Source organism: Mustelus asterias, chromosome 11 (assembly GCF_964213995.1).
Source record: "Mustelus asterias chromosome 11, sMusAst1.hap1.1, whole genome shotgun sequence".
Classification (NCBI taxonomy): domain Eukaryota; kingdom Metazoa; phylum Chordata; class Chondrichthyes; order Carcharhiniformes; family Triakidae; genus Mustelus; species Mustelus asterias.
This window is the reverse complement of record NC_135811.1, coordinates 77,015,852-77,037,829: the sequence shown is the minus strand read 5'-3', so window position 1 is coordinate 77,037,829 and position 21,978 is coordinate 77,015,852. Positions and strand designations below refer to the sequence as shown.

The following is a 21,978-nucleotide window of genomic DNA, read 5'->3' as shown; positions in this document are numbered from 1 at the left end:
GGGTCCCTAATCAGCACTGCAACTCTCCACCTTGGCTGTTCAATCTCTTCCTTAATTAAAGATGTAAGACAGTGGGAAACAGTGTGCCTCCATATTGAAGTGCCCTCACTCTTCCTTACCTCCCATTGCAGCCTCCTGCTCCTCTCAAGCTAGAAGGCCTCTGATCGGTCCACCAACGTCCTTAATTGGACAGCAAACCTGTCTCCAGGCCAATTAAGAAGGCGTCCCCGTGAAAGCCACAGTGAGAGACAGTTTTCCCAAGGGATTGGGTCTAGCATCCGGAAATATTCCGCACTGCTGTTTCCTGCTCCAAGAGTGACAATCCAGCCCATCAGCGCACAGCAACATTCTACATTTCAGTATCCCCACACACAACTTGCACAATAGGAAATGTATATTGGTAATTTTGATTCGCAAAGGGACGGAAGGCCTGGTTTTAATGCAGGGAAATTTATGTCCGCTGTAAATCAGGATACTGACCTTTGTGTCTATATTGCTGAGATATCCCTCTTTGTTTCCAAACGCTGTGCTGGGAATGTTTAACCATAAAACCTATCCCTGAATCCACATTGCTACTGTGCAATATTTTATTGCTGAACTTTGATTCGTGCAATATATAGTAAACAAAAAGCTTGCAGTAAATTGCTGCTTTTCCTCAATATAATTGAACAATGCTGTTATTCAGAGTGAATCGTCAAGCTCACAGGTACTTGGTTTCTCTCCATTCAAGGTTTTAAAACACAATATTCCCACCACCAAGTACTTTCCATTCTGTGTAATCAGAATGTTTCCATTTTGTAATTCCTGGCAATTGAATGCTGGTAATTAAATGGTTTGTCTAAAGCCACCTTTGAGTATCACCAACATCACATCTTTAGCTGCACCCTATCCACGCTGATTAACACATTCCAACTCTCTTAAGTTTATCTGTTAGTGTCACGTTATGACTGCAATAAAATTACTGTGAAAATCCCCCAGTTGCCACACTCTAGCACCTGTTCAGATTCATTGAGGGAGAATTTAGCTTGGCCAACGCACCTAACTAGCAAGTCTTTCAGACTGTGAGAGGAAACTAGAGCACCCGGAGGAAACCCACGCAGACATGGGGACAACATGCAAACTCCACACGGTGACCCAAGCCGGGAATCGAACCCGGATCCCTGGCACTGGGTTTTAGTGAACCAGTCAATTGCACTAAGTTACAGTCACCCGAAAAGTTGATTTTCCAATTTTGTGCATGCTTTAGCACACACGGGCAAATGCTCCAGGGACCCATCCTTTCCCATTGTACGCTCACCACCTCAAAGATGAGGATAACCCTAAACATTCTTCTTCAGGAAGGAGCAGGGAATTGGAATTCCGATGAAATGCTGCAACTGGGGCAGCCTCAGCTAAAACATAAATCATACAACAGTAATAGATGAGAGGTTCGCTGCCAAGCTCTCAAGTCGATATGTCTGTAGGTAGGGGCAGGAGTTGAGGGAAATTCTTTTCTTTGCTCTGTGTTGATGTTTTCCCTTGGGAGTGGGCCTGGCATCCGGAAATATTTCCTGCCCCTGTTTCCTGTTCCAGGAGGGACATAACATCAAAACAAAGAAAGTTGCAAACATAGAAATCGTAGGCCATTCGGCCCTTCATGCCATTCAATACAATCATGGCTGATCCTCTACCTCAATGCCCGACTCCTACACACTCTGCATACGTCTTGATGCCTTTACAGTCTAGAAATCTATTTCCTTCTGAATTATATTCAGAAACTTGACTTCCAGAGCCTTTGGCGGTAGAGAATTCTACAGATTCACCACCCTCTGAGTGCAAAGGTTCCTCCTCATCTCAGTCCAAAACGGCCTATCCCTGCATCCAGTCTCTCCAGCCCTGTCAGAATTTTATGCATTTTGGTTAGATCCCTTCTCATTCTTCTAAATTGCCATGAATACAGGCCCAGTCCACCCAATCTTTCCTCACATGACATCTCTAATTTCCTGTTTAATGCCATCTTCCGGCTTACCACTACAGTTCGGAGGCCTATAGGTAACTCCCACTAATGTCTTCCACCTCTTGTTGCTTCTTAGCTCCACCCAGACTGATTCTACATCTAGATTTTCTGAGCCAATATCATCCCTCACTATTGTACTGATCCCATCTTTAATTAAAAACGCTACCCTACCTCATTTTCCTTGTCCTTTCTAAGCATTGAATACTGTTGGATAGTCAGTTCCTAGCCATGGGTCACCATGCAGCTGTGTCTCTGTATAGTCAGTTCCAAGCCTTGGTCCGCCTTTGGCTATGTCTCTGTAAATACAATCATACTGTAACCATTTATATCAATTTGTGCTGTTAGTTCATCTACCTTATTGTGAATTCTGCAGGCATTCAGATACTCTATCTTTAGACTTGTCTTTTTAACATTTTTACACAGTTTTTTTGTACTATAGCCCTACTTGCTGCATTCCCTTGTTTCCTCTGCCTCCCACTTTTGCTTTCTACTTTTCTGTCTTTCATTTCTGTCATTTCTTTGTTCTATTGCCTTTCCCCGCTCAGCTTTCCATCTCCCTGTCACTCTAGTTTAAACCTTCCCCAACAGCACAAGCAAATACCCCCATCCTGGTCCTGCTGGGATGCAACTCATGCAACTTGTACAGGTCCCATCTTCCCCAGAATCAGCCTCAGCAATACAAATCTCTCTCCCTCCTACACCATCTCTCCAGCCACACATTCATCTGGTTTATTCTCCTATTCCTGCACTCGCTAGCACGTGGCACTGGGACGAATCCTGAGATTAATACCTTTTGAGATCCTGCTTTTTAATTGATTTGCTAGTTCCCTATGTTGTGCTTTCAGGACCTCATCCCTCTTCTTACCTACGTCATTGGTACTGAAATGGACCACAATCTCAGGCTGTTCACCCTCCCCCTTCAGAATCTCCTGCAGCCGCTCAGTGACCCTTGACCTTGGCAACATACCATCCCCAGCTGCGGCCACAGAAATGTCTATCTATTCACTTTACGATAGAATCCCCTATCACAATTGCTCTCCCACTCTTTCTTTCTCTTGTTCTGCGCGTGGATCTGGCTGTACCTGCATTTCCTGGAGAAATCACCCTTCCCAACAGTCTCCAAAACGGAAAACCTGCTAGAGAGGGAGATGGACCCAGGGGACTTTGGCAGTGCTTCCCTAGGCTTTTGCTGTGTCTGGCAGTCAACCACTCCCTTTCTGCCTGTGCAGTCTGCCTGGGGTGTGGCCACCTCACTGTAAGTGCTATCCATGATGGTCTCATTCTGCCGCATGCTCCACAGAGACTCCAGTTGCAGATCCAACTCCCAAATGTTGATTTTGAGTAGCTGCAGCTGGAGACAATTCCTGCACACATGATCACCCAGGACACAGGAAGTGTCCTGACTTCCCACATCGCACAAGAGGAGCATTCCACACAGCTGGGCTGCCGTGCCATGTCTTGCCCTTCAATTACTCCCTTGACTTTTACTTCCTCTAGTTTAGGGTTTATTAAGGGCAGCAGAAATACTCACCAGGTTCGATGGGCCGAATGGCCTCTTTCTGTACTGTAGGGTTTCTATGATTTCTATGATTACTGACCAAGGCTGCCGCTCTTTATTCTGGGCAAAGGTAGAAAAGGAAAGGATCACCTCGTTCCCTCCTGACCGAACTCCCTCCTCACCAAACTCCCTCGATCACCAAACTCCCTCGATCGCCAAACTCCCTCCTCACCAAACTCCCTCAGGGGAGGGTCAGCACAGTGGTTAGCACTGCTGCCTCACAGCGCCAGGGATCTGGGTTCAATCCTTGGCTTGGGTCACTGTCTGTGTGGAATTTGCATGTTCTCCCTGTGTCTGCGTTTCCTCCAGGAGCTCTGGTTTCCTCCCACAGTCCGAAAGACATTATGGTTAGGTGCATTGGCCATGCTAAATTTTCCCTCAGTGTACCCGAACAGGCGCCGGAATGTGGCAACTAGGGGATTTTCACAGTAACTTCATTGCATTGTTAATGTAAGCCTACTTGTGACAATAATAAATAAACTTTGCAGTCCCAAACAGCACTCCCCTGAATTCATAACATTCATAATATACTGAACCAGGGGTCAAAGGAAATCTCACCTAAAGGGTGTGTTCACCTGCTCCTGATCAGAATTGTACTTCACATTTCTATTGTGCGCTCAAATATATCACCCATACTATATTGATCTTTATATTTTATTTTAGGAAAAACTGGGGATCTTCATGGACTGTGCTGCAAGGTGGAATTCTGACGTTTTACAAAGATCCAAAGAATCAGTCTGCAGGCAGCTTGGTAACAAAACTTAATCAGGAATATCCCTGAACAGTAATCTTTGCTGGGGATAGCAGGGAAGGGGTGGGGATGGATTCTCCAGCCTCGCTCACGCGGGCCTAATCCTGCTATGGCCGGAGACCCTCGCGAGAGGGGCCACAACGGGATTGTGACGGGAAGATCGCGGGCGGAATTCTCCAGCCTCCCAGCCACGTGTTTCTCGGTGGCGGGTGGTGTGCTGTCTGCTGGCAGCGGGATTCTCTGATCCCATCATTGTCAATGGGATTTCCCATTGGTATCACCCCCACGCCTCCGTGGAACCCAGGGGAAGGGGTGCGCTGTCAGCGGGACCAGAGAATCCCACCAGTGTGAATGGCCAGAGAAATCTGTCCCCCCCATTTTGAGATTCTCCCCGCCCCAGGTTGGTGTCGGAATCTGGGCATAAACCGTATTAGCATATTTACATTCTAATTTAAATATTCAGGATAGGCTTTCAGCCGAATTCACCCGGCTCCTGCAATTCCTCCACTTGCCAGTGAAGTCGGCGGGAATCACCACTTGTCTCCAAAAATGGAGAGCAGACACAATGACCACATTGTGGTTTGGAGGCTATTGTAGCCCCCGGGTGGTCAGGGGCATGACTGGACAGTACCCCGGCACAACCAGGGTGCCAAAGGGCACTGCCAGGCAGGCACTGCCAAGGGGCAGGGTCTGAAGGGAACTTTGGCAACCCCATAGCTGGGGCGCTGGTACCAGTGTTTGGGGGGAGGGGTGGCCTAATGCTGATGATTGTGCTGGGGCGGAGGGGTGAATCTTTGCCTGCAAGAAGGTTGGGGGGGGGGAATTCTGTAGCGTTATTCTGAGATCGGGGCAACCTTTAAAAACAATCTCTATGGAGCTGGCTTTTACAGTGTCCCATTCTCACGGTGAGATTCACTCCAACCTGGGTGTAAATTGAGAGAGGTGGATACTCGACTAGACCTTGGGGTCTTCATGCATCAGTCGCAGGTACAGCAGGCAGTAAAGAAGGCAAATGGTACATTGGCCTTCATAGCGAGAGGATTTGAGTATAGGGATAGGGATGTTTTGCTGCAATTGTACAGGGCGTTGGTGAGGCGACACGTGGAGTATTGTGTGCAGTTCAGATGTCCTTATCTGAAGAAGGATGTTCTTGCTATGGAGTGAGTACAGCGAAGGTTTACCAGGCTGATTCCTGGGATGGCAGGTCTGTCATATGAGGAGAGACTAAGTCGATTAGGATTATATTCACTGGAGTTTAGAAAAGTGAGAGCGGATCCCATGATCAAAATGAATAGCGGAACAGGCTCGAAGGGCTGAATGGCCTACTCCTGCTTCTAGTTTCTACATAACCTCCCAAAAAATGTCTACATGTGGGTGGTTTGCGATTAGAATCACAGCATGTTTCCCACTGGCTACCACACTTAAAAATCTTTTGGGAGAATTGTGCCCAGTGAGTTTGATAAGGATGATTTTCAACTTCCCCACCTGGGCTGTAACCTGTAGGAAGGGGTTAGCTGGCTGTTGTCGATCTCACCTCATTACCCATGTATAAATGTCATTGTCATCATCAGTCTCAGCATCAAGATCACCAACAACAGTAACTCACCTTTACAGAGCACCTGTAACATGGGACAGGATTTATAGGATCCAGTGTTTCCCTTGCCGCTCTCTGAAAAGTCAGTGGAGAACACATCCCCACTGATGCTGGCTGCCTCACGGCCATTTCACACTCCAACTGGCAGAGTCAAACCAGAAAATGCTGGAAAACCTCAGCAGGCCTGCCAGCATCTGTGGAGAGAGAATGGAGCTAACATTTCGACTCTGTGAGACTTCTTCACATGAAAAGTCATAAGAAGGTTCCCTTTGTTTCTCTCTCCATAGATGCTGCCAGACCTGCTGAGTTTTTCCAGCATTTTCTGCTTTTGTTTCAGATTTCCAGCCTTCACAGTGATTTGCTTTTAATTTAATGGGCGGAGACTGGGCTTCACTCAGGAGGAAGTCCCGCCTCAGAGAGCTGTCCTCCAATCAGATTAGTTGGCAGATCTCTATCCCTGCAGCATCAGAAGCTGCAGTGGACAGGACTTGGACTGCGTACAGTCCCCGGAGCCAAAGCCTTGGGAGTCCAGGGCCAGATAAATAGAACAAAGAAAATTACAGCACAGGAAATGGCCCTTTAGCCCTCCAAGCCTGCACTGACCATGCTGCCCGACTTAACTAAAACCCCCTACCCTTCTGGGGACCATATCCCTCTATCCCCATCCTATTCATGTATTTGTCAAGACGCCTCTTAAAACTCACTGTCTTATCTGCTTCCACTGCCTCCCCCGGCAGCAAGTTCCAGGCACCCATCACCCTCTGTGTAAAAAAACTTGCCACGTACATCTCCTTTAAACCTTGCACCTTAAACCTATGCCCCCTAGCAATTGACTCTTCCACCCTGGGAAAAAGCTTCTGACTATCCACTCTGTCCATGCCCTCGTAATCTTGTAAACCTCTATCAGGTCACCCCTCAGCCTTCGTCGTTCCAGTGAGTACAAACCAGGTTTCTCCAACTTCTCCTCATAGCTAATGCCCTCCATACCAGGCAACATCCTGGTAAATCTTTTCTGTATCCTCTCCAAAGCCTCCGCATCCTTCTGGTAGTGTGCGGTCCTCACGGCGGGGAGGGAGTGTGAAGCCCAGCGGAGTGGGTAAAGAGTTGGGGTGTCTGTGGAGAGACTGGAGGATGATGGGGGGGGGGGGGGGGGGGGTTGGGGGGAGCCCAGCAGTGGCCAGACCTTGTGCAGGGGGAGGGGGGTGGGGAAGGCACTTGATGTTAAAATGATGGGGGTAACATCCTTCCCCTCTGAGGCCTAAATCCTGTTTATTTTCAGGCTTTCAACCCCCCCCACTCCCCCCCCCCCACCCTGCTGCCCCCCACTTGCCCAGCCCAGAAGTTCTATCGCCAGCCTGAAAATTAAGGTTGGGCAGGAAATGGGCATTAAGTTGTCAATGTGGCAAGGGCAGGTGGGCTGCCAAAGCGTCATTCACCCAAGCATAAAACAATCTTGTAGTATTCTGTAGGCAGAGTGTCAGAGGGCTTGTTCAATCATTCCACACAATTAGTAAGATGGAACCATGTTAAGATTCACATCCTCTCTCAGAAATGCAATGCACCATCCTGCAGAGAGGTTAATTTCGTCGCCCAGAAACATTGATAGGACGGCAGAAGATGGAAGTTCAGCCTTTTTCTTATCCAATGTTCTCTTTGCCTAGAAACAAGCAACTGGCCAATTCACACCTGAATATACTGTCGAACTGAAAGGAGCAAATATTGGCTGGGCAACAAAGGACAAGTCCAGCAAAAAGAACGTGTTGGAGGTGAGGAGGTGCACTTTTAATTTAACGGGGGGGTAGGGGGGGAAGAAATGATCCTCAGTTTTCACTTAATCATTTGCCCAACAAATGGGTAAATGAAAAACAGTGAAAAGGAAGAGATTGAAATGGATTTTTCTTTTTGTCTGTCAAATTGGAGGCAAACTACTTTGTCTAACACTGCCAACCTTTATCCACTTTTCAGGCTACGTCCAACACATCATGGGTTCAGTTCTTGGGTATACTTCTAAAATTTCACCCTCAGTGGAGGAATTAACTAGTTTCAATCCAATCTCTCTTCCAAAATAAAAAAGACAGTAACTTCCTATCCTTCGGTCTAACCTCAAATGGTCTCTCTCGCTCCAGTAAAGGTCTGATGAAGTTTGAAAATCTGTTTGCCTGGGTTGAATTTTGCATCCCCTCCCCTGCCTGGTGTGAGGCGGGACAAGATGGCAGGTGTAAAGTTGGGCATCATGCCAATGGTGCTTTGCCTAGCCCATGGGTATTTTATTTATAGTAGGGGAGGCACAGACAGCCCCATTTACTCATAGGCCAGTTGAGGCCCTTAAATAGGTGTCATCTCCCACCTCCACTGAGATCGTTCCCACCGAAAGGAGTTCCACAGCAAGTGACCTCTTGGTGGCTGGGCAGAGGTGTCGTCTCCTGTTCGGAAACCTATGCCCATCAGAGGCCACACCCAAGAAATTTCCTACTCCATCCCAACCCTCGTTTTCCCTACCCGCACTGCCTCCCTCTCAACCCTCTTGGGAGCAGAAGTTCCACCTCAAGCCAATGAACAGCCTGATGGCTATTAAAATTGCTATGGGGCTCAACCCTGACTTTTAAGCCGAGATATAGAAACCCTGCCCCACCCGAGCCTAAAATTTAGTCCACTCTGTCAAAAAAGGGCGTTACAGTACTTGCCACATAGCTGCGTGGTGACTGAGGTGTGAACCGCCCTCTGCCAATGGACGTGTTGCCAATCAGCTGTCCACTCTGCAGATGTTTGATTTTCTATTTCCTTGACGTAATTGGAAGAGAGGATAGCCCGCCATACAAAGCAGCAGCTGATCCAGTTGTTCTGCACTCAGTGGCAGCAACAAATCTGAACTGAATTATCCTGACCCATTGGGGTTGGGCTGGGAGGCAGGAGGACTGGCAACACTTCAGAGGGCAATGCAGACAGGAGAGCCCGATGTCTTCCCAGGCCATTTGCCAGTGGCAGGAACATCGTCAGCTCGGCTGCCTGATGGAGACACTTGAGAGGCCAAATGAGACCAGTCCTGCTACCATGGGCATTTTGTCCATGTTGGGTGGTCTGGCCACTCCATGGGGAAACAGCCGATGAAACCTGGTGGCATTCCAGATTGGGTGTCCGCCTTTGTGGCCATTCGCTAGCCCAATGCGTGGCCCCCTGGCAGCCCTCGCAGCAACGGCCCCCAGTAACTTCACCATCTCTTCCACATGCCCCCTAATCTTGCTTTGTGCCAACTTACCTCAAATCTCTCAGAGCTCTCAGCCGTTGAGGTCCCTTCTCTCTGGACCTGCAACCTATGCAATGGCCACAGCTTACGGTGGCGCTACTGAGCCGCTGGTGCTCTGATTGTGTTGGCGGAGCTAGGAACAGACCGTTGCCCTTAATTAGGTGGCAGCTCTGGCATTGGCTTCTTAATGGGCTGGTGGCCGTGGTATGTCACCCCAGATCCCGCCACTCAGCGAGGCAGGATTGGCCCCACCTTGCTGGCAATCGGGCAGACTTTACCAATTTTTTTTCTCTAAGTGTCATCCCAGGTGGAAAAAGCAAAGGATAGCACCCCCCCCCCAAACCCCCAACCCACCAATGGAATTTTCCCCCTCCACCACACAACCACAGAATTCCCCCAACCCCCATCATGGCTGTTCTGCATTTGGGGGAATTTCCATCCCCAGAAACAGGAATGGAAATCCCGCCCCCCCCCCTCCCCCTAGTGTCTTTAGCCATGGCTGACTGTCTCAGATACTGAAATGTGGGTCAAATTCTTTCCTGTCATTAGGATACATTGTCTCGTCTCAAACTCCCTGCAAGGCTCCATTAAAAAGAAAGCAGGTTAGCGATGTGGCTGCAACACTTTGACACTGACCTTGGTCTCTCTGGGTGCTTTGCCTAAAGGGATTGTAGGATAAGCAAGTCCACTCTCATACTTCTTTATTCTGGTCTCCTCTGGACACGAAATGCAAAATCTTGACATATATCGGAACCAAGATATCTCCCAAAGAAATATAAATAGAACCACCTGATTAATTTAAGCCATGTGCTTGAAGGATGAAGGACACGATTGCCCCAGTTTTCTGTACCGTGGCTTTTTTCTCTATTTCTTTGGAAGGTTCTGGAAACAGCTTTCACAGATGCCCAGTGTCTAAACTAGCTGACCACTCTCTCTCTCTGTGTGTGAGGATGGTTTTCTGACTGTTCAGTTCGGTGGGGAATGAACCCAATGCGAGATGGGTGGCACGGTGGCACAGTGGTTGGCATTGCTGCCTCACAGCACCAGGGACCCAGGTTTGATTCTGGCCTTGGTCAAACTTGGTGTGGAGTTTGCACATTCTCCCTGTGTCTGCGTGGGTTTCCTCCTGTGCCCTGGTTTTCTCCCATACTCCAAAGATGTGCAGATTGGGTGCATTGGTCATGCTAAAATTGACCCGAGTGTCAGGGGGACTAGCAGGGTAATTATGTGGGGTTACGGGCATAGGGCCTCAGTAGGATTGTGGGCTGTACAAACTTGATGGGCCAAATAGCCTCCTTCTGTACTGTAGGGATTCTATGAGATAATTTCCACTGATCATGAGTGGGGAACCCCCAAAAGTTTTCCCCTGCTTTATCAGTGTGTTCGACCCAAAGTGATGCCTGTCTTGCCTCCAGACTGGTTTCCCAGCTTCAAACACTCGGGATAGTAATAGTGCCTATGTTTGTTTTCAGTTGAAAACCCGAAGAGGCTCAGAGTACCTCATACAGTACGATACAGAGTCTGTCATTGGGGATTGGTATAAGATGATCAATGAGAGTATCCATCATCAGGTAGGTGACTAAAATTGAAGCAAGACATAGATCTAATGGACGGAGGGGGGAGAGGAAGGGGGCGGAATTAAGCCACAGGCTGGGAATATTCACCGGAAGTACCATTGTCTCCAAACCAAAGGAAAATATCCTTTTAAACACTTCAACAGCTCCACTAAAACCTATTGCCACAATCAGGCGGGATTTTCCAGGCATTCCTGTTGACAGGATTCTCCGGCCTTGCTGACAGCAACCCCCTCACCAGAGGAACCCTGGTGGCAAAGGGTGCAATGAATGGGAAACTCCATTGGCAGTTCCAGTCCTGCTGCCAGCCAGTCAATGGCAAGCCACCTCCGCCACCGCAAAACACGCCATGGGGGGCACGGACAAAATTCCACCCGATGTGCATTGACTTGTTCAGAAATGTATTTTGTCTCTTTCCCTCCTGGGGCCCTGCCAAGTAAGGCCCCCTCCTTCCTCTCAACTGCTGTACGATGCAGGCTATAGGAAGGGTGCTTGTGTATTTTGACACTTCCTTGATGGGTGGTTGGTCTCGAGACTAATCCCAGAAGACCCTCTTTGCATTCTCAATGCAAAGCCCCCGGTAATTGGCCTCTTAAAGGGGAAACAAGTCTTTCCTGTCCGCCATATCTAGGGTCGTCATAATTTTGTACACCACAATATGTCACCCTTTAGCCTCCTCTTTTCTAAGGTAAGCAATCCTAGCCTGTCCAATCTCTCCTCGCAGCTGCAATTTTTAAGCCCTGGCCACATTCTTATAAATCTCCACTGCACTCTGTCCAGAGCAATTCCTGTAATGTTGGGACTTGAACTGTACACACAATTCCAGCTGTGGCCTAATCAGTTTCGTTATTACATTTCTGCTTTTGTATTTAATACCTCGCCCAATAAAGGAAATCCATCTTGCCCACCTGACCTGCCACCTTCAGGAGCCTATGGACATGCACTCCAGGGTCTCTCACTTCCTCAACCCCTCTCGACATCTTCCTGTTTATTAAACACTTCTTTGTTTTGTTTGCCTTTCCCAACCACTTTTCCGGATTGAATTCCATTTTGCCATTTCTCTGCCCACTCAGTCAAACCATTGATATCATCCTGAAGTTGACAGCTCTCCTCTTCAGTATCAACTACACGACCAATTGTTGTGTCATCTGCAAATTTCCCAATCATGCCACCAACATTTAAGTCTAAATCATTAACATATACAACGAACCAAATTTTAGGGACAGCACAATGGCACAGTTGTGAGCACTGCTGCCTCACAGCGCCACGGGTTCAATTCTGGCCTCGGGTCACTGTCAGTGTGGAGCTTACACTTTCTCGTCGTGTGTGTGTGGGTTTCCTTCAGGTGCTCCGGTTTCCTCCCACACTCCAAAGATGTGCAGGTTAGGTTGATTGGCCATGCTAAATTGACCCTAGTGTCAGGGGGATTAGCAGGGTAAATGTGTGGGGTTATGGGGATAGGGCCTGGGTGGGATTGTGGTCGGTGCAGACTCGATGAGCCGAATGGCCTCCTTCTGCACTGTAAGGATTCTATCATTCTGTGAAACAGCAAGGGTCCCAAGACTAGGCCTTGTGGAACACTACTGGAAACTGTCTTTCATTCACAAAAACATCCTGTCACTGAGCCAGTTTTGGATCCAATGTGATCCTTCCCCCATCTCTCATGAAGTCTCACTTTTCTGACCAGTCGGTCATCTGGGACCTTGTCAAATGCCTTACTGAAGTCCATGCAGACAATATCCACTGCACTACCCTCATCAATGCTCCTTGTTACTGCCTCAAGTTAGTAAGACACAATCTTCCCGTAACAAATCACGCTGACTATCCCTGATCAATCTGTGCCCTACTAAGTGACAGCTCATCCTGTCTCTCAGAATTGTTCCCGATAATTTACCCACCATCGAAGCCAGACTGACAAGCTAATAATTTTCAGGCCGATCCCCCTCACCATTTATAAACAATGGTACAACATTCGCAGACCTCCAATACTCTGGGATCTCATCTATATCTAGTACAGATTGGAAAATGATCCTCAGAGCATCTACTTCCCCTGTGTCTTCAACAGCTTTGTACACAATCCATCTGGTCCTGGTGATTTATCCACCTTCAAGAATGCCAGTCTCTCCAGTATTTCACTATGCTTATTGTATCTAATATTTCGCATTCCTTCCTATAAGTAAACGTCTGCATCATCCCTCTCAGTGAAGACAGAGACAAAGTACATATTGAGAACCCTGCCCCCATATTCTGAAATAACCACAAGTTACCATACACATCTCTGATGGGCCCAAATTTTTCTTTAGTCATTCTCTTGCTCTTAATGTATTGGTTAAACAGCAGAGGGTTTTCTTTGATTTTAACCTGACAACAGTTTTTCATATCCTCTCTTTGCTTTCCTAATATCCATTTTTACTTCACCCCTGTACTTTCTCTTAAGTCTTCAGTGACTGTGCTAAGTTTTCTTTTTCTGCTTTATCTTGGCCTGTGTGCATCAGAATAACCTGGGGGCTCTAGATTTGGAAGTACCACCCTCTTTCTTTATGGGGACATGCTTACACTGTGCCCGTAGAGTTTCACCCTTGAGTGTCTCCTGCTGCTTTCACTCAGTTTTCCTTTCTGTATCCAATCTATTCTTGCCAGCTCATCTGTCAGCTTTGCAAAATTTGTCTTCCCCCATTTTAGAACTTTTACTCCTGTTCTAGCTTTGTCTTTTTCCATAATTATACTAAATCTAACTATATCATGGTCACTATCTCCAACATAATCTCCCATTGGTACTTCATTCACTTGTCCAACTTCAGATCTGAAGACTAAATCTAGAATTGCACCCCATAATGTATCTAATATTTCACACTCCTCTAACTAAAATGTCTGCATCATCCCTCTCCTTAGTGAAATCAGAGCCAAAGTACGCAAAGAACAATCTCCCAGCTGCAGGAATGTTCCCAGTTTTATTTGTTACCCCTCATTTGTCTATTATTACCATGTACATGGCAAGCATCTGGCCTGCTGCAGTCTGCAGGTGGTTTGTAGAATGCAACAATGGGTGCGGTTGTGGCAGAACATGTCCTTATCCAACATCCTCCTGGTTACATTTTTCTGTGACATCCTGCGGTGGCTGAATGAAGCTACTCCATAAATATTCATGAGGAGTGGCAATGCCTCAATGATTTTCTCTTTTGATTTCTATTAAAGTTGGACACAATCAGCGCAGATGAAGTTGATGCTGTTTCTGAGTTAGCCGGGCCTGAGAAGTACAACGCCAAAGACAGGGATGAGAAGAAAAATCGCAGTAAGTCTCTGAATGAGTTTGTAGAGTTTTATTTATTTTCCAATAGCGGCAGACCAATTTCCGATTCTCATATCACAGACTTAAACTGAACAGCCTCAAAACCGATCTCCAGTCCCGCAAGTGGGTGGATCTCCAGTCCCACAAGTGGGTGGATCTCCAGTCTCACAAGTGGGTGGATCTCCAGTCCCTCAAGTGGGTGGATCTCCATCCCTTTGCCCTGCACTATTTCCTCGCAATGTTGGGAAGATTGCTTCACTCGGTCTGTGCCGATGGGAATTGGCAGCCATTTTGGGAATGACGATAGACTCTGCTTCTCTCCTGGGAATTTGACAATCTGAAGTGTGGCAAGTGCATATCGACCCTTGACTTTTCCATTTTTTTTCGCAATATGCCGCCAATTCCCATTCCCAATAATTTTCTCGAGGGGGCATAACATTTCCACTTTTACTGATTTTTAAAAAAATTATTCCTTCATGGGGCGAGTGTCAGTGGCAAGACCAGCATTCATTGCCCATTCCTAATTGCCCCAGAGAAGGTGGTGGTGAACTGCCTACTTGAACTTTCTAAAAATTAATTTATGGGATGTGGGCATCACGGGCATTTATTGCCCGTCCCTAATTGTCCCTTGAACTGAGTAGCTTGCTCGGCCATTTCAGAAGGCATTTAAGAATCAGCCAAATTGCTGTGGCTCTGGAGTCACATGAAGGCCAAACCCAGTAAGGACGGCAGATTCCCCTCCCTAAGTGACATTAGTGAACCAGATGGGTTTTTGCAAAATTGACAATGGTTTCATGGTCATCATTAAACTTTTAATTCCAGATTTTTATTGAATCCAAATTTCACCATCTGCCATGGTGGGATTCGAACGCAGGTCCCCAGAGTATTACCCTGGGTCTCTGGATTACTCATCCAGTAAGAATACCACCGCACCACCTTCTCTCCTGCTATAGTCCATGAGGTGCATGCACTCTTCATGGCATTGTTAGGGAGGAAGTTCCAGGATCTTGATCCAACAAGTTCCAGTCATGATTCATCTAGAAACTGCCACATCACAGGATCAGCCTGGATGAAGAAGACCCTTCAGACCATTTGATCTCAGCTTCCCACAATGCTAATCCTTCCATCTTTTCACATTGTCCAGGATTTATCCGTTCCAGCTGCTATTCTTATCCAAAACTTTCTAAAACACTCTCCTTTCTGAATCATGAGGTTTGGGGTTTAAATCCCTCTAGAGGGTTGAGCACAAACTCGAGGCTGACACTGCAGCGCAGTACTGAGGGAATGCTGCACTGTCAACAGTACTATGTTTTGTATGAGATGTGAAAAGCAGGTCCCCGCCTTCCTTCTCGGATCGATATCCCAGATCAATGGGGTGGCACGTTGGCACCGTGATTAGCAATGCTGCCTCACGGTGCCAGGGACCCAAGTTCACTTCCTAGCTTGGGTCACAGTCTGTGCAGAGTCTGCACATTCTCCCCGTGTCTGCGTGGGTTTCCTCCGGGTGCTCTGGTTTCCTCCCACAGTCTGAAAGGCGTGCTGGTTAGGTGCATTGGCCGTGCTAAATTCTCCCTCAGTGTACCCGAACAGGTGCCGGAATGTGGCGACTGGGGGATTTTCACAGTAACTTCATTGCAGTGTTAATGTAAGCCTATTTGTGACAATAATAAATAAGCTTAAAACTTTAAATATTTGATGGAGAGAAAGGCAGTTCTGGCCAATGCTTATTCCTCTAGCAACCTTACTAAAAACAGATGATCTGATCATTGTTTGTGGGATCTTTCTCTGTGTATTTTGACTGTCATTTTTCCCTAGTTTGCAACAGGAACTGCACTTTAAAAATATCTCATTCCCATGGAATTCCCGGACCAAACTTTAAATACTGGAAATTTGGAACGGAAACAGTGGTTTAATGAGGATCAAGCGTTCCCTTTGAAATGTAACTGTGCGTGGCCTGTAAATCTCAGTGCACAATCCTTTTGCACCACTGTGCACACCCAATATTTCTCAGTGTACAAGGCCTATGCAGTACCTCTCAAGTGACTGAATGGCTGTGCACGCACAGAGCTTACTGGGAGAACTGGGCAGGGTGGGGGGCACTATAACCAGAGGGCAGAGATTTAAGTATTGATAAAAGTCCTCAAGGGGAGGTGAGATGATTGATTTTACACCATTCAGTCTCAATGCAGATTCAATAATAACTTTCAAAATACTGGAGGGAGAAAATTTGCAGGGATAGTTCCTTAAAGGAGCTGACATAGGCACGATGGACCAAATGGCCTCCTGTGGTGTATGATTTACAGAATAAAATGCAGGCCTGCCAGAGAACACCTTGAAGCATCATGTCAACGGTTTGCTCCTTGATGCTGCGACGGTGGGTGCAGTTCTTTGCCCTTGATGCTTTGCTCTGCTTGGAACCCCATCACCCCCAACATACTAGAGGTGACGCTGGCATTAACTCTTCCTTTTCATCTCTTTACTTCAGATGTTCCCAGGAATTCCGTGGCCAACACTACTGAAAGCGCAGACCACAAGAAAGCAAAGTCCAAATTAAAAAAATTCCTCCTCCGGAGACCGACCCTGCAGAGTGTGAGGGAAAAGGGTTATATCCAAGGTAAGGGAGGCAGCGTGAGACTGCATTGTGGCAATTGAAGGGCACTGGGCATTCCACAGACCACAAATCCCTGACGGCCATCTTGTTTTAGGCAGAGCGCTAAGAAAAGCAGCAAGTTAACTTGAGACTTCAAAACTGGCGTCATCATTGACCGCCAAACCGCCATTTTCGCCCCCAACCTTATTGACCTGTCTTCACTCTATCACTACATTGCTGTGTGACAAGAAAAGCCCAAAACCAAGCAGTTTGCAAGGTTTCACAGTCCCGCCTGTTCACTAATTAGCCACTGTGCTGTAGTGAGTTAGCGATCAACATTTGACATCCTGTCTCAAACAGATGAATAGAGAACATGAGAATACGCACAATCATGAGAACCGCAGAAAGCAAAACTAGTAAATGTTTATAAATATTTGGCATACCTCATAATCTTCCAGTAAATCCATCGCTTTTTGTTCTAAGTTCCAACATGTCTTTGTCCGCCTCATAACGTCACAGGAATTAAAAGCACAACAGAAGAACAGTGGGCCCATCATGACTGTTCCATCAAGGTCTGTGTTCCCATGGTACTGGAAATATCAGATGGCAATCATGAAAACATGAGAGCGGAAGAAGTAGTAGCTGGAGTAGGCCGTTTGGCCCTTCATATCTTTGGACATTATATCTTTGGACACTAAGGGGCAATTTTATCATGGCAAATCCACCTAACATGCACATCTTTGGGCTGTGGTGAGAACCAGGGGAAACCCACACAGACAAGGGGTGAACATGCAAACTCCACACAGACAGTCACCCAAGGCCGGAATTGAACCCGGGTCCCTGGCGCTCTAAGGCAGCAGTGCTAACCACTGTGCCACCCCGTCAAATCTGCTCTGCTATTCAGCAAGGTCATGGCTGATCGTCTACATCAACTCCACCTCCTTCCATTATCCCCACATCCCTTAATTCACTTCATACCCAAAATCTCATCAACCTCTGTCCTGAATATACTCAGTGACACAGCCCTCTGGGGTAGAGAATTCCAAACACAACCCTTGGATCTTCATCTCAGTCCCAATCGCTGACTCATCGCCGTGTTAAAAGACTCCACACGCAAGCTCTTGCCTCAGGCATTGTGGCAAGCATCGTCCTCGTTTTGAGGGATTGCTGGAAAGACAGAGGAAATTGCTGACATTGGCGGAGTTTTTGGGTGAATTTTATAGGGGGACACATTCCTTACCACCCATCCCTAACACCCGAACCCCACCCTACACCAGCACTAAATATGGCTGCCCTGTAGCAATAATAGAGTTACAGCAGCTTAATGAGGTAAGAGTGGGACTTCTGCCCCTCAGGGACAGGAGGTCCAGCACCCCCCCGCCCCCCCCCCCCCCCCCGTTCCCCCAATCGGAGGTTCCCTCTCTCCCAATCTTGCTGCTCCTCCAGAGACAGAAACTGTGATTGGAGGAGCTGCAAGGGCAGTAGATCTGTGGTCTGGACAGAGCACGGTTGAGACATGTAAATGAAAACACAAGTGGACAGATTGGAAACATAGGGGGGAATTATCCTGTCCCGCCCGCCACAGGAATCGTAGCGGGTGGGGTGTGGGGGGAGGGGGGCAGACCATGCAAAAGTCCATTGACTTCAGGTGGGATTTTCCAAATTTGGGCCAAGCGTGGCCGGAAGATCCCGCCCATAGACATTGGTGCACTCGGCACAACTTCAAAAGTTGCTGATGATGTGAAACGTGGAAGTGTTGTGAACTGTGAGAAGGATGGAGTAGAACTTCAAAACGACATAGAAAAGTTGATGATTGGGGAGACGATGACTATGGTTGCCCACTTTTGAGCTGCTAGATCCTTTCAAAATCTACCCCATTTAGTACGGTGCCACACAACACGCTGTAGAGTATCCTCAATGTGAAGATGGGACTTTGTCTTCACAAGGCTGTACTGTGGTCAACTTGACCAATCATGTCATGGTCGGATGCATCTGCAACAGGCAGACTGATGGGCCTGAGGTCAGGTATGCTTTTCACTCTTGTTGGTTCCCTCACCACCTGTTGTAGACCCAGTCTAGCAGTTATGTCCTTTAGGACCCAGCCAACTTGGTCACTCTTGGTGATGAACATTGAAATCCCCCACCCAGAGTACATTCTGTGCCCTCAGTGCTGGTAAGGAGGACTTCGCAAGGTCGACCAGACTGGTTTTGCCATTGTCTTTTCTGGTGCCTTGATGCTGGTGGTCCATCTGGTTTCATTCCTTCAGAACTTAGTAGCAGCTTGGTACAAGTGACTGGCTTGCTCGGCCATTTCAGAGGGCAGTTAAGTTTCACCTGGAGGCCAGACCAGGTAAGGATGGCAGATTTCCTTCTCTGAAGGACGTTACGACAATCGTTTCCGTTTTTAGCCTTTTTATTCTGTTAATTGAATTTAATTTAAATTCCATCAACTGCAATTGTGAGATTTGAACCTGTGTCTACCTGAACCTCTGGATTCCTAATGCACTGACATTACGTCACCGTCTCCCCTTACATTAGTGTCTAGACGCTATTAGTTTCCCTCTTATATTACTGCATGCACGTACGGTAGCATACGGCCTCCCTCCATGTTAATCCAATCAGTGTGTTGGTATGTTTATATTATGAATGTTAATGTAATCAGATATATCAGCCGGAATATTTTGCCCGTTCATGCCCCGCTCTGCTGCAAGCGACGATGGACAATTTGGTGCTCAGGAAATCTCCGTTCACTAAGGCGGAACCAGTGAATCCCACTGGTGTGAATGACCAGAAAATTCTGACCATTGTTTTGAACATATATAAATTAAAGATTAAGTTTGCAAGTACTGTACATTTCTTATGTTAAGGTAACTGTAGTGTGCATGTAACCGTATACACTTTGTGAAATAATGTACCATGGGTATATCTACAGAGTTTCCAGCACTCTCTCTGGCCCTGCCTTAACCAGTCAGATCATTCACTTCTCTGACTTTTCCAGTTTCAATGGCGTTAGCCCAGTAAGGCCGCAAGAGATCGTTTAATGGCCAGAGGCTCAGCAATGTTCACTTTGTGTTTTACAGATCAAGTATTTGGCTGCGGTTTGGAGGATCTGTGCCGGCGAGAGATCACCACAGTGCCTCACTTTGTCGTGAAGTGCATCGAAGCTGTGGAGAAACGAGGTAATGTCACCTACCAGTGTGAGGCGCGTGTCTCAGCCATTACTCCTGATTGCTGTCAATGGACAGCACTGGATGGTAATGGGTGGCATGGTGGCACAGTTGTCAGCATTGCTGCCTCACAGCGCCAGAGACCTGTGTTCAATTCTGGCCTTGGGTGACTGTACGGAGTTTGCATGTTCTCCCCGTGCCTGCGTGGGTTTCCTCCGGGTGCTCCAGTTTCCTCCCACAGTCTAAAGATGTGCAGTTTAGGTGGGTTGGCCATGCTAAATTGACCCTTAGGGCCTGATTTTACCATTTGCTTTCTAAGTGCTGAATCTGGGCGCAATTCAGATCCGACTTGGAAATCTGCTTTCAGGCACCCCCATTAGCACTTAGCCTGAAAAAAAAGATCGTGGGTACCATTTGCGCTGTGGGCAGGGCTTAGCACACCCAAAACGATCAGAGCTCTGAACTGCGCATGCGCAGTGAGAACAAAAATTTAAAAAGCACGCCCGTGTCAGATCACTCCCGAGCCACAGAAAGCGGAGAAAGTGGTCCGGGAGTGAAAAGCGGGGGCGATGGCCCCCACAGACATCATTGTCCCCCTTATCCACCTACCCCCCATTTCCCAGACCGATCACGACCCCTTGCCCCTTCCCCCCCACCGATTATCCGCAGAGTGGCAGCGGACCCCCCCTCAACCCCACACTCCCAGAGATTCATCCGCCCCCCCCCCCCCAACAGTGAACAATCAGGCCTCCCCCCCCACCAGAGAATGATCCGACCTCATTTCACCCCCTCCACCCCCCCTCCCTCACCCCCAAAGAGAATGATCCGACCTCACTCCCCCACCCCACCCCCCCGAGAATGATCTGGCCTCACTCCCACCCCCCGCCAGAGAATGATCTGGCCTACCGCCCCGTCCCCCCGTCCCCCCAAGGGAACATCTGACCCACCTCCTCCCCCCTCCCCGCCCCCTCATCAGAGAATGATCTGGCCCACCTCCCTCCCCCCCCAACCAGACAACGATTGCACCCCCCACCACCACCAACAGACAACGATCGGCCCTCCACCCCCCTCCCCCAAACCGGACAACGATCGGGCCTCCCTCACCCCACCCCCTCCCCACCAGAGATACATCTGACCCACCTCCTCCTCCCCCCCCCACCCCACCACCGTTCTGAGTCAGATTGCCGTTGGAAGCTCTGAACGCGCCTCTTCAGCAACTGGAGCGCCCAATTCAGACTTTTATTCAGCAGGTCCATTTTGGCGCGATTCCGGATCGGCGAACACGGTGGGAAAGGGGGAAATGCGAATAAAGTTGGGCGGGCAGTTCATTAATTCAATTTAAATGCTTTCAAATGCATTTAAATCGCCGTTGCGCCCGTTTCGGGCACGAATCGGATCGCGGCCGTTCCCGGGTCTCGGTAAAGTGGCCATCTCTGCGGACACGGGCGCGGATCGTGTTAATGGCCTCACAGTCGACTTTACCATGTTTTCGCCCCCGAAAACGGGCACGATGCAATGGTAAAAAAGGGCCCTTAGTCTCCCAAGATGTGTAGTTTAGGGGGATTAGTGAGGTAAATGTGTGGGGTTATGGGGAAAGGATGGAGGCGGAGACCCTGGATTGGATGCTGTTTTGGAGAGTCGGTGCAGACTCGATGGGTCGAATGGCCTTTTTCTGTACTGTAGGTATTTTATAGATTCTTCAGCTCCATGAGTTCATCTTTAATTTTGCAAGCTGGTCTCATAGAATAGTAATCATTCACAAAAAGAAATCTCATCTTTCTCTTCCACCGACAAGCTTTTTGCTGTCTTCCACTCTCAAAATCTTCTCTAATTCTCCGACTTGTTCTATCTGACTCTCTCTAACTCTTTCTATCGCTATCATGTTTGTCTTGCATGCTTTCCGTCTCCTGAGACAGTTAACGAATCTCTTTGTGTCAGCTCAGTATTGGTTCTCATTCTCCCCCCTTCTTCCTGTAAGTCCCTCCTTCCTGTTGTCTGCACTCTCCTCTGCGTCTTACCCACACTATCCACAGCTGCGGAGCTGATTTCGCTGCTATTTGAATGCAACAGCAGAGGAACAGAAGACCAAAACCTGAAGTGGGGCCTGAGCACTTGAGTGGGGGCAAAGGGATCAGAGAGCAGGTGAGAGTCGGGAAAAGCCAGTGTTGCTGCTTTGGGCCAGTTGATCTGATGGGGCTGTGACCAAACCAATGAT

General features: G+C 47.9%; 1 protein-coding gene across 2 annotated transcripts in view; it reads left to right on the top strand.

Moving 5' to 3' along the window:
- The window catches only part of LOC144500606 (rho GTPase-activating protein 27-like), a 225,849-nt gene that overhangs the window by 186,299 nt on the left and 17,572 nt on the right, over window positions 1-21,978 (top strand). For both annotated transcript variants that reach the window (XM_078223802.1, XM_078223803.1), the window contains 6 exons: window positions 4,218-4,305; window positions 7,561-7,665; window positions 10,616-10,714; window positions 13,913-14,009; window positions 16,492-16,620; window positions 19,677-19,775. In XM_078223802.1, coding sequence (XP_078079928.1) covers window positions 4,218-4,305; window positions 7,561-7,665; window positions 10,616-10,714; window positions 13,913-14,009; window positions 16,492-16,620; window positions 19,677-19,775 — 617 coding nt within the window. The remainder of the gene's footprint in view (window positions 1-4,217; window positions 4,306-7,560; window positions 7,666-10,615; window positions 10,715-13,912; window positions 14,010-16,491; window positions 16,621-19,676; window positions 19,776-21,978) is intronic.